Here is a 13,499-nt window from a genome sequence, read left to right as displayed (position 1 = left end):
TAAAAAATTTACAATACATATCTTTTGATTTAGTCGTCGTCATGCGCTGTTGTGCACTGTGCTCTCCTTCAGGATCACATGCGGCACGATGTACAAAACTTTAACAGGGCGCAACCAGCTTACACAAGTTGCATACTGGAATTATACGTCGATATGGATGCGGTTCGCAAATCTTAAAACGGGCGAGGGAGTAGATGCGGTACTAATGAACACTTCGACTATACCACACCGCACCAAACAGCAGTACTGTGAGATAGACAAGAGACAAATCAACAACTGTTGCAGAGCAACCTCAGCAAGGCAGTAAGAAAATATCTGGGACTTGGGAGGGCTACACCATTCTACAGAATGACGTCCCAAGCTAAATTATGAAAATACTACCAGCGATTTCACCACGACAAGAAAAATTGTAAAATACTATAAGAAGTGAACTGCAATTAACACGATTCATAAGCGTCCGACGGAAAAGCTCCACAGTTAATCTTTGGAAATTTGTGGTAAGGTGTTAAGGGACCAAACTGCTGAGATCATCGGTCCCTAAGCTTAAACTAAATTATGCTAAGGACAACACACACACACACACACACACACACACACACACACACACATACACACGCGCACACACACATGCCCGAGGGAGGACTTGAACCTCCGATGGGGGGAGCCGTAAGAACAGTCAATCTTTGAAATGGTTCAAATGGCTCTGAGCACTATGGGACTTAACATCTAATGGTCATCAGTCCCCTAGAACTTAGAACTACTTAAACCTAACTAACCTAAGGACATCACACACGTCCATGCCCGAGGCAGGATTCGAACCTGCGACCGTAGCGGTCACGCAGCTCCAGACTGAAGCGCCTAGGACCGCACGGCCACACCGGCCGGCAGTCAATCTTTCCCCTACTACAAACACTTAACAGTAGCTGCAAAGTTCACTCATGGACACTACGATATTGTCAATTACTCGTTATAACTGTAGATAACAAAGTTTAACACACTGGGGCAGACTTAGGTTTCTCAATAAGACAAGCAATGATTCGGCCCTTCACTTGGATCCACCTTCGACACAAAACAGTCATTTACTTTAAAGCAGCTAAATAAATGTCAATGGCGATATCGACGCTCTCCGCCCAAGCAGCGCTCTAACTGGAGACTGCAGTACAGAAGCCAAGCTTACACCACTCACAAGTCTGATATACGCGCCACCGGCGTGCACGTTTTTAGAATTATTATGTTTACCTCTTACATCAAACTTTCCGTAATTCTTCGTCGGAATCCAAAGGCAGAAACTAGAAATCACTTCTCAGCCCTTGTATTCAATGATCGCCGAAGGGACAACACCAACCCTCCACACTAGCATCTGCGAGCCCACGGCGTTCAGTTCCCGTCCGACTGCTTCTCCGGGGCCCACCGACCAAGCAGCCATGCCTCCGACGCCGACGTCGCTCCTCACGCACAGTCCCGAGCTTACTCACAACAAGCCCCTTCTTCATCGTTCTGTCTCCTCGCGGCACTCGAGAAGCCAACTCGCCAAAGATATGCGGCGACCAGATACTCTAATCCGATCTCGATTCTGACATCGCGGCGAGTACTGAGAAGGCGGATGGTTTCAAAAAACATGCGAGGTGCCAGGGCTAGCAGTGTATGTAACACTAAATTCTTCTACAATCTTCATATGGAAATGATGCTCAAAGCCCCCGCCCCCCCCCCCCCCCTTTTCTAACTCCGACTTTTGCTGTTGCACATGGATTAAGAAGAAACGCGAACTGACTGTAATCGACCCTGCAAGTGGAGTAGAAAAGAGTTTGGCACCTGCAATAATTTAATTTGATAGAAATTAATTTGATAAAGGAAAGTTTCATTAACGTAGTGAGAAATGAAGGGATTGCTCTACCGATCAACACAATGAAAGTTCTGTCCAAAATAACAATTTGATTTATTATGACTAAACTCAAAATAATAAACAAAAAACATGAAACATTTAAAATACGTTAAATTAGATACTCAAATAAATGCTGTGAAGGTGAAGTTGTCGATAAACTAGATTGTGACATTTATGACCAAGTGGCATGTTGAGCCAATTCCTTGCAACTCAAATCAGAGACACCCAGCCAACCCAACGTTAATTGCTGCTACAGTAGTGAGAACTCAGACAATGAACATCCAAGACAGAACCACGTTAGAAAAGACGGGAACAGGCGCGCTCTGCTGAGCTCTGATTGTCACATCGCAAAGTTCTCTAATCTGCCGGTGCTGCGAACATACTTCACCAAGCTGTCTTCTTAACTGCAAGGACACGATCTGGCATACCGGAGGCGATGGCTGGTTGCTTCGACGTCCCGTCGTGGTGATGATAATATCTCGAGTATAGCCCGAAACAAATTATCCTGGTCTGGTTGTTCCAGACTGAAGACATCCTAGCAACACAAATGCGCCTCTGAGGGAGATGGAAAAGGCTCGCTACACAATCATGGATGGTACAGTGATTGATTTTAACGAGCGAAGTCACACAGTAACCCCGATATAGTCAACTTTAGCCAAAACTGCTCAAGACAGACAACATAGGCCGCTTGTACGCAGAACGCTCAATTGCCAACTGTACTTGGAAAGTTACGTTGAAGTCTAAACTTCAGCAACTTCGTCAAATAGTTACAATTAAATGAAAGTATATTAGACACCCACCAGAAGGCAGGCTGTCCAGAGCAGCGAGAGCTCAATCTCGTAACCTACTCCGACCGAAAGGCGAGAGCCGACTTACTCAAGAGCACCCGTACAATCCGAACACAGAACATTCCCGCCCCCACGACAGTGGCCGTGGTTAAACGTGCCAATCAGCAACTCGAAAACCGGCGGAAAATTCCATTCTATTGCCGAAGCACTACTACTCCACCAATGGAGATACTTGGCGCCAATTTCTGCGCCGATTTTGCTACGTCACGGAGCTATCCCCTGAGCAAGCCAGTCACAGTTATGATTTTGCAGAAAACGCGGAAATTTGCCCGCCAAGACTGCCTGGGAACGTAAGTCATTCCCACGCCTCGCTGGTAGCCCGTCAGAAAGTGTTTTCACTAAGTTTCTGCGAAGTAACGGAATCTGTAGCCCGAGCCGCTCCTTCAGACCCCTGTGGGCGTGTCGCCCTCGCTCTTATGACAGTGTCGGCGTCTGGACAGCATCCACTCGACTGCCTGACACCCGTTGGCATAACCCTTTCAAGATCAGCAGAACCCGCCTGTCACCGGACTACCCAGGTGACAAGAGAAGCTGCATGGGAAGTCCGTGTGTGAAGGAATAGCAACATTTCACCGCATGCAGTTAGAGAGGAAATTATTCATATCTTCTGAGTTCTCAATACTAGCCTTGTAATGACAATACTCGGCCGTACTTCCCCAAATCGAATTACTCAAAGTAAGATACAAATATGAGAGTGGGCAAGTCACTGTGTACATCGTAAAGGCATGCCACCTCTCAAACAAAATTTAAAAAGTGAGCGGTACCGGGTCAGTTGATACGTCTCTCTGTTCCTGAGAAAAAAGGGTTGTTAACTATTAGACCGAGAAACAAAATGATTCTGTAAGACTTCTGTTTTTGCAGACTAAGGCACGAAACCCTAAAATAGTAAAATCGAGAGTCTAGAAATGGCGAATGATGAAACACTGATTGAAGTCTACTGGTAAGACAACATTTTTTTGACGGCCAATATCATAGGCCGTAAGCAGCCGCAAGAAGGAAGGGAGAGAGGGTAAGATTTCCCCACTCCCCGCCTCACTTCCTGCAGGCGCTCTTCTCAGCTCCCCAGTGTAGCTGAGCTGTGAGCCCGGTTGTGGGGCAGTGCGGTCTACCCACTGGACAGGTGCGGCGAGCCGGCAGGTGACGCGGTGTGCGGTGGTGTCGTGTCGCCAGGTGCGGAGGAGTGCGACCTGGCGGGCCTGGGCTGCCTGCGCCGGAGCGCCGGCCAGTGGCTGCGGCAGGCGCCAAGCTGGGCGCCTCCCGGCCGCGGCCTGCACTGCGACTGCCCGCTCGCCTGCCTCGACGCCGAAGTCGACACCGTCCACCAGCGCGCTGACAGGTGAGCGTCGCACCTGCTGCTGCTGCTGCTGCTGCTGCTCACACTCCACTCTTACGCCCTTATTTACTTCCACTACTCTTTTTATTTTATGTTTCTACCTTTCCTGGAGCCGTACTTCTAACATATCAGATCGGTGCGTCAGTTGGTTTTTGTTCTGCACGTTGGTATTCCAGTTGCTACGGGTTTGTTTATCGAGTGTTATTTTTTATTTGTATTTCACTGTTGTTATTTGAGTTTACATATTGTCATTTGGAGATGAGTGGAGCTGTGGACGCTAGGAAATGGAGTGCCAAGTGGAGAAATCGGAACATTTCCAACATATTATTCTGTTTCAGTTCAATAGAGGGGTGACAGCAGCAAAGGCAGCCGGAAACATTTTCGTCATGCCTGGGGGTAATCCCCCTTGGAAAGAGCACCGCAAGAAAATGGTTTATCTCGTTTTAAGGATTTCGTTTTGACATCAGTGACTCTCCACGTCCAGGAAGATCGTTTAAACGCATTAATCCACGATTATCCACATCAGTGGATGCGCTAAGAGGTCAAATGTGTTTTCGCAACCCTTTTTTTTATTCACATGGGCTCATGAACTAACTGCTCGAAATAATTTTCAGAGAATGCGTTTAGCACAATTTCGGATGATGTTTTATGCGTACCTCCGGAATTAAACAAGTACTTTCGCCAACATATGGAGGGTAAATTAAAGTCGCCACCAATTACAGTTGTACGTGAATTGAACAATTTTTGAATCAATTACAGTTGTATGAGTCGGGTACGTATTTGAAATCAAACTCAAGCTTTCTTTGAACCTTTCAGCAATTGTATCATCTGAATTGGGACGTCGGTAAAATGACCCAATTATTATTTTATTCCGGTTACCAAGAATGATCTCTGCCCATATTAACTCACAGGAACTACCTACTTCAATTTCGCGACAAGCTAAACTATTTCTAACAGCAACAAAAACGTCACCGCCAACTGTGTTTAGCCTATCCTTTAGGAACAACGTTAGGTTCTTCGCAAAAATTTCAGCTGAACTTATCTCCGGCTTTATGAAACTTTCAGTGCCTATAACGATTTGAGCATCAGTGCTTTCTATTAGCGCTTGGAGCTCTGGTACTTTCCCAACACAACTATTATACCGATGGTTCCTTTGTCTACGTTCTTCCTGTGTTCGGCCTGCACCCTTTGTGACAGAAGCCCTTCTTGTGTTTTCCGAGATCCTCTAACTTAAAAAACCTCCCAGTTCACGCCACAGTTCCTGCTACCCATGTAGCCTCCTCCTGCGTGTACTGGACTCTTAACCTATTCAGCGGAACCCGAAATCCAACCACACTATGGTGTAAGTAGAGGAATCTGCAATCTACACGGCTGCAGACCCGTCTGAGTCTCTGACTCAGACCCTCCACTCGTCTGCAAATGGCGAGCTCTGCTTTCATCCCGCAAGCGAGACTGGCAGCCTTTGCCACTTTTCTTAGCCGCTCGAAACCAGAGAGAATCTCATCCTATCTAAAGTAAAACACACCATTGGTACTTTTTTCCTCTCCTATAATTGTCCACTCATGCTCAGAATATCAAAAATTTTCGTTCTTTTCTCACATGTTTCAATTGAGTATGATATTGAACATCCACCGATTTTGATATAAGTGAATAAGGAAGGTAATCAGACACATGGCTCACACTGTCATCTGCTACCGGCTACAACCAAGCATTTGAAGCAGCAATTATCGTTTTCTGAATCAACACTTATCATGTTATGTTTACAGTCACTTTTGGTAATTTATGGAAACTATGTCTGCCGAGTTTCTTGGTATGTGGTTATGAAAGCGTGAATGTTTCTCAAGTTATTTAATATTTCTGTAAATTCAGTGCGTATTGCTACAAAACCAGTTGATGTTTGTGTAAGGCTGCGTGAAAGTGCCTAAAAACCATTTTGTAAAGGCTCGAAAAACATCGAAAAATATTGAAAAAAATCGAAAAAATTAAAAAAATTCCCTAAAAATATTGGAAGCATTGTAAGATTATGACAAGTACCGGAAAAATTCTTAAGTATAAAAAAATATCACATGTATCGAAAAGTATCAAAAAGAATCAGAAAGGACTGTAATGTATCGAAAGAATCGAAATTTCGTTAGGAGTGTACGATATATTTTTTTCTTGAAACAAATGCTTCTCGCTCATGCATTTATGTCGACACGGTGGAGTATGATACCCTGCAAGATTGTGTAACCAATTCCTTAAATACCCGTGGACATACGTTAACTCTTGACTCATCTGAGACATTGCTGAAAAAACGGAAAGATAGATTTTAAAAGCAAGGCAACAACTACTAATAAGCCACTGATATTGTTTCTGGTCCCGTGTGTAGGTGTCATCCAGAGGTTTTGCGCGCGCTCGCGCGTGCACACACACACACACACACACACACACATACACACACACACACACACACACACACACTGTAAATTTTCGAAGTCTATGATTCTGGTTGGGAGATAAAAGAAATTCGAAAACTTTGCTTCACTCTAAATATAAATGAAAGCTCTTGTGTGGGAATGAGCAGAAAATTACCAAAAATTATTTCAAATGAACATGCCATCATAAGTGTTGATTCGACGAATGATAATTATTGCTTAAAATTGCCAATTATAACTGAGAATGTGAGCTGTGTGCCTAATTATATTCCTTATTCAGATATATTAAAATTATTAGACCTATCATTTCCTACTAAATTGAAAATTGTACACACATTTGGGAAAAACAACGAAAATTATTCATTTAATATGTAGGATATTCAGTATTCTGAGCATGATGGATGATTACAGCAGGGAAAAAATGAGTACGAAGGAAAAGAGTTTAGTGTCGTCCCATTGCAAGTCTCCAACAACATAAACGTAACATGTGAACCTGTTAAACCTGCCAATTGAAAATACAGAACTTTTACAATTTCTGTTACATAAAAAACCTTTGAAACATATCACGTAGTAGCATTGCTCCTAATCACCATCCAAATGAGTGTGTTAGCGTTGTTTGTGTTATTTTCATTCTAAAGAGAAGATAACTGCTCATTTAGTTGATTGTTCACAATTCAAGCCAGTCAACCGTGTCAACAGTTCCTCACAAGCGACTATTAATCAAATTGCGTGCATATGGAGTATCGTCTCAGTTGTGTGGCTGGATTCGTGATTTCCTCTCAGGGAGGTCACAGTTCGTAGTGACGGACGGTAAACCATCGAGTTGAACAGAAGTTATATCTGGCGTTCCGCAAGGTAGTGCCATAGAGATAATCTGAGCAGCTACATAATCAGGTAGATTGTTTGCAGATGATGCTGTAATTTACCGTCTAGTAAAATCATCAGACGATCAATTCCAGTTACTAAATGATCTAGAGAGAATTTCTGTATGGTGCGAGAAGTGGCAACTGGCACTAAACAAAGAAAAGTGCGAGGTCATCCACGTGGGTACTAAAAGAAATCCGATAAATTTCGAGCATACGATAAATCGCACAAATCTAGGGGCTGTCAATTCGACTAAATACCTAGGAATTACAATTACGAGGAACTTAAATTGGAAAGACCACATAAATAATATTTTGGGGAAAGCGAAATAAAGACTGCGCTTTGTTGGCAGAACACTTAGGAGATGCAACAAACCCACTAAAGAGACAGCCTACATTACACTTGTCCGTTCTCTGCTGGAATATTGCTGCACGGGGTGGGATTCTTACCAGGTAGGATTGACGAAGAACATCGAAAGGGTGCAAAGAGGGGCAGCCCGTTTCGTGTTATCACGCAATAGGGGTGAGAGTGTCACTGATATGATACGCGAGTTGGGGTGACAGTCACTGAAACAAAGACGGTTTCCTTTGTGGCGAGATCTATTTACGAAATTTCAATCACCAACTTTCTCTTCCGAATGCGAAAATATTTTGTTGACACCCACCTACGTAGGGAGAAATGATCATCATAATAAAATAAGAGAAATAAGAGCTCGAACGGAAAGATTTAGGTGTTCCTTTTTCCCACGCGCCATTCGAGAGTGGAATGGTAGAGAAGTAATATGAAAATGGTTCGATGAACCCTCTGCCAGGCACTTAAGTGTGAACCACGGAGTAACCATGTAGATGTAGATGTAGATGTGATGCCCAATGCAGAGAAACCGTACACAAAATCCGACAGGCAAGCAATTAGAGCTACCATTTGTCATATAAGCAGATACTGACTGCTTGCTAAAACAGAATGTCACTGGTGAAATTCATGTGTATAAATCATTTAGTACTACTTACTATCTACATTGCAGCTACAGTGAGGAATGTCCACAGTCTCAGGTGTACTGGGGTCCTATGAGGAATGGTTTAGCACGCAGCTGTACTTGACTGCTGACAATATAAAAAATGCTTGTTTCAGAACATGCAGATCATTATTAGTTTCGATGAAGAACAAACGTTTCGAGCAATAGGAATTTACAGTAACTTCAGGAACGATTTAAGCAAAACACAGAGGCCATTTTCAGTTTACTGACAGTTTTCGAGGAGCTTCACTTACCAGCTATAACGTAAATTACACAAATACGTGGAAAAAACTGACCATAAGAAAAGGGAGATACAAAATATTCACTGGATCTATCGCAGTGTAACACCACTGTCACATTAAATTTCGCTTTGCAGATTCCTTCAACTTTATGCCACATTCTGTAGAAAAGAGTGTGTCATATTTAAAATCTGATGAGTTGAAAATAACAATATAGTATTTCACCTACAGTGAAAAGTTTAGTTTGATTAATAATAAAGTTGTGTTTCCATATATGTAACTGCCGAACCCGTTTTGTTGAATGTACATTTGCCATCAGTTAAAGCTTCCAAATGCTTGTTGACTGGTCAAACAACTATCAAATAATATGAATACCAAACAGCATGCAAAGTGTGGTGTTTATTTGAATGCAAGACATGAGGAGATTGCTCTGGCTTATATTTGTAAACCGAGATCATGTTTTTAGCCTACGTCTTTGGAGATTTCCATTAACTCTTCACCTCGTAAAGCATGGTTGCTTTGCTGAAAATAACTATCGTAAAATTGCAGCTATTACGGACATATAACAACTATAATTTGATAAGTGTGGCAGCAGAGGCGGTATTGCCCATTGCTCACATAGACAGGCTGTTGCAAACAACAGGTTCATAGCTGATTGTAATGAAAATAACAATGCCTCTTACATTATATATCTCTATATTAATAGTCTCTATAGCTCGGGGACGATGCAGTACCTAACACTCTGATCTTGCATGGCTGTCTATGTAGAGTTTTCACGAAATGAGCTTACCAAATTATTCAGACATCGGCTACGTTTTAGAAGTAATACCCAGAAAGTATCCATGAACTTCACTTTGATCCACTATTATATTCAGAGGAAATAGAACCATCACCAGCAATCAACAAGCCAGGAATTCCAAAGAACCTTATTTCCTTATTATGAAAATAAATTATGCGGTTCACAACAGAAATCTGAAGTAGTGACCAGACTCACTGGCTATTATCATTCCGTCAAGCTCGCTCGATGAAACCATGTATCAACATTAAAGCTGAGAAACGTATGAATGCAAAAAACGAATTCGAAAAACTTTTTTTTTCAAACTAATGAATAATAGTATTTATGGAAAAACTGTGCAGAATGTGCGAAAAATTAGTGATGTGAAGCTAGTAATAAGTTGGAAAGGTAGATACCGAGCTGTTTTCGGAGTACAAGATCGAATTTCAAGTGCAGTGTCGTTTTCATGGTCAGTTTGACTGTCATTGAATTAAGTAGACTTAATACTGTTTTTGACAGATACACAGCTGCAGGGATGGCTATTTTATATATTTATAAATTGCCTCTAGTAAATTTCCATCGTGATTATTTGTTTCAGAAGTTTGAGGGAAAAATGGTAAAATATGTTACACAAACAGGGATAGCTTATTATATCACATAACTTCTTCACATATTTATAATGTTATTAAATGTGCTGTGCATACGTGATTTGACGGTTTGGAGTACGCTGATAGTAGCGTTTATAATATTCCCTGCGTCAATAACAAGAAAGTGGGCATCATAAAAGGTCTGTTATCAGGTGGTATTAATACAGAATTCGTGGGACTGAGAGTAAACATGTGAGCTCTCAAAACTGAAACCTAGCCCGTCATTCATAAAATGAAAGTAGTAAAACGCTCATCAGCGAATTAAGAAAGGATGAGTACCGAGAATGTGTGTCAAATTATGTTGATAAATCGACTGTTCAGTATATAATTCGATTAAAGCCGCATACGATTTTCATTATAACACAACGTGATTGGCATTTTCGTCATGCAAAGTGAACAGTGTACTGCTCATTTTCGAAAACACGTGACTAGTACTTGCCTTTGTGCACATTGTTGTAAGTGTAATGTCCTGAAATTGATACTTGCATGTTGTAGACAGAGAAAAGATGTAAACTGAAACTGCAGTCTACATAAATGTTACTTATATATCATGACTAACTTACTTTTGCATGTCGTATGACGTGCATTTATATATGATAAGGGCCATCTTCGAAAAATCAAATAGCGTATTTTTAAAGTAGTGCAAATGTAAGACCACGTTGCGAGTATTCCTCTAAAATAAACTCATATGGCATTACTGCTGAAGGCGTAGAAAAACAAGTCAGTATAAAAATGTTAAAATAAAAATCGAACATAACACTGTTTTACATATATTAAATGATTCAGTTTGAACAGGGAAGTAGAAATATGAAGTCAAATTTCGTCAAGCAAATTGATACAAAAGTTATCAAAACATTTAAATCAATGTTTTAAGTAGTTAGCACGAGGGCTGCTTTTTTTTTCAATGTTCGATTAATCGTGAAATTAAAACCACAGTGAAAATTCAATGAAGCTTTGCGCAGAATTGTTGCACGGTGTGTCTAGTGCGACTGTTGATCGCGTCGAGTCGTTCCTTTCAGTTCTGATCGCACAGTGAGCACATAAAGATGGCCACAGCAATAGAATCTCCGCTAAGTATGAAGTGCGTATTGTCATTACATTTCTCTATGCTAAGGGCTTCCGCCTGATTTCAGGCAGCCACAACGCAACTGCCAGGCATAGCAGATTTCGGCTTTGGTGGAGGAACTCTGAAGTAGGATGCACAGACGATCATGATGCAGGAGGTCTGGGAAGGAAGTGACTGTCAACCAACGATATTGCTCAGTGAGTAGATCAGGCGATTACAGAAAATTATCTACGGAGGGAAATTCACAACAAACTAAGAGGAATGTTGTCCTTTGTGCCAATGCTCGGCCGCGCACTGCAGCTCCAACAAAGACGCTGCTGCAGCGTTTTCGATTGTACGTGTTAGGTCAGGCAGCATGCAGCTCGGTCCTGGCTCCCTCCGACTTTCGTCTCTTTGCTCAATGACCGCTTGCTAGAGAACTGGTGGAAAGCACAGGCTGCTGTCTTCTCTGATGGGAAAGTTGGTACAACATGAGGCCACATGTCTAAGTCGGAGAAGTGACTACGCCGTATAGGAGCTAAAAGGTATAGCTAAATGTTGCAAATAAAACAGTTATTTTATTTTCGTTGCAATTTGCACTATACAATCGACCGAACTTTGAAAAAAAATAGCCCTCGTAACTGTCTTTTACGTTACATCTGAACTAACTGTTGCACTGGAGCTTTTTTATGTGGCATGAGTAAATAAAAGTAAAGGCGCCGCCCATACAAGAAACGCCATGGAAGCAGGTCAGACAGAGGCTGGCAGAACGCAGTTGCGCCAGCGTTACCGGCTGTACTGCAAGTATTTTTGGCACCGCGTTGGAGCAGTTATCACATACTCAAACCCTGACACTGGACCTAGAGCCACAATATCACTGACAGCAGAAAGGCGGAAGCAGTTGTGGTGGTGACCCTATTGCTGGGCGACTGAGCTGTGTCTCTGTCGTGGCTTACGTGATAGGAAAAGATGCCTTGGAGAAACAGAGACGTGTAAATACTACGCATTTGAGACAGGTGATATTCAGTTTGTAAGCCGCCAGCTACGCCACGTCTACACCAGTGTACGGGTCAGCATGGGCCAACAAGCTGGTACTGCCAAACTCTGTCTCGAGTAGCTAAGGATTCACCACCCGGGCTAAGTCTGAATGCAACTGACTTGGCACCCTCAAACCGTTGGGCCACCTGCTGGCAGCTGATCCACGGTTTGAGCTCGCGCCTTCTAGTTGCTTAACCACCGTCGCCTGTGTGGGCGAACACTGTCGCTGATCGTCGCCCTATGCAGGACACACTGTTACTTCTCACCACCTCCTGGCACGTCACCTCTGTGAGCAGCAGCAGTCCGCACTGGAATCCACGGTTCGACACTACACACCCCAGTGTGTCTAGCCCTGAGTTGTACATCTGTAGTTGCTGGTGCGGCCACCTTTGCTGGCTTCCGTTTGGTGTTCAGCCACAGGCCCAGTCAGCATCGAGGCTCTCTGCCTAGTACTACTGCTACTACATCTACGTTCCGCAAGCGACCTTGCGGTGTGTAGCGGAAGGTAGTTTATCTATCGCTGTCACTAACCCCCCCCCCCCCCCCCACCCGCTTTCTTATTCCAGTCACTAATAGTTCGCAATCATTGTTAATCCTCCCAGTGGCCTCGAATCCCTCTGATTTTATCTTCATTGTCTTTTTGAGAGATGTACATAGCAGGAAGCAATATACACTCCTGGAAATTGAAATAAGAACACCGTGAATTCATTGTCCCAGGAAGGGGAAACTTTATTGACACATTCCTGGGGTCAGATACATCACATGATCACACTCACAGAACCACAGGCACATAGACACAGGCAGCAGAGCATGCACAATGTCGGCACTAGTACAGTGTATATCCACCTTTCGCAGCAATGCAGGCTGCTATTCTCCCATGGAGACGATCGTAGAGATGCTGGATGTAGTCCCGTGGAACGGCTTGCCATGCCATTTCCACCTGGCGCCTCAGTTGAACCAGCGTTCGTGCTGGACGTGCAGACCGCGTGAGACGACGCTTCATCCAGTCCCAAACATGCTCAATGGGGGACAGATCCGGAGGTCTTGCTGGCCAGGGTAGTTGACTTACACCTTCTAGACCACGTTGGGTGGCACGGGATACATGCGGACGTGCATTGTCCTGTTGGAACAGCAAGTTCCCTTGCCGGTCTAGGAATGGTAGAACGATGGGTTCGATGACGGTTTGGATGTACCGTGCACTATTCAGTGTCCCCTCGACGATCACCAGTGGTGTACGGCCAGTGTAGGAGATCGCTCCCCACACCATGATGCCGGGTGTTGGCCCTGTGTGCCTCGGTCATATGCAGTCCTGATTGTGGCGCTCACCTGCACGGCGCCAAACACGCATACGACCATCATTGGCACCAAGGCAGAAGCGACTCTCATCGCTGAAGACGACACG

The 13,499-nt window shown here is 43.5% G+C and overlaps 1 protein-coding gene across 1 annotated transcript in view; it reads left to right on the top strand.

The window, feature by feature from the left end:
• LOC124594466 overlaps positions 1-13,499 on the top strand; it is a 155,699-nt gene that overhangs the window by 93,227 nt on the left and 48,973 nt on the right. Inside the window, exon 7 of the mRNA XM_047132845.1 lies at positions 3,901-4,066. Coding sequence (XP_046988801.1) covers positions 3,901-4,066 — 166 coding nt within the window. The remainder of the gene's footprint in view (positions 1-3,900; positions 4,067-13,499) is intronic.

This window comes from Schistocerca americana, chromosome 1, assembly GCF_021461395.2.
Source record: "Schistocerca americana isolate TAMUIC-IGC-003095 chromosome 1, iqSchAmer2.1, whole genome shotgun sequence".
Classification (NCBI taxonomy): Eukaryota; Metazoa; Arthropoda; class Insecta; order Orthoptera; family Acrididae; genus Schistocerca; species Schistocerca americana.
Note: the sequence above shows the minus strand (reverse complement) of the source record. Positions and strands in the feature narration are given on the sequence as shown.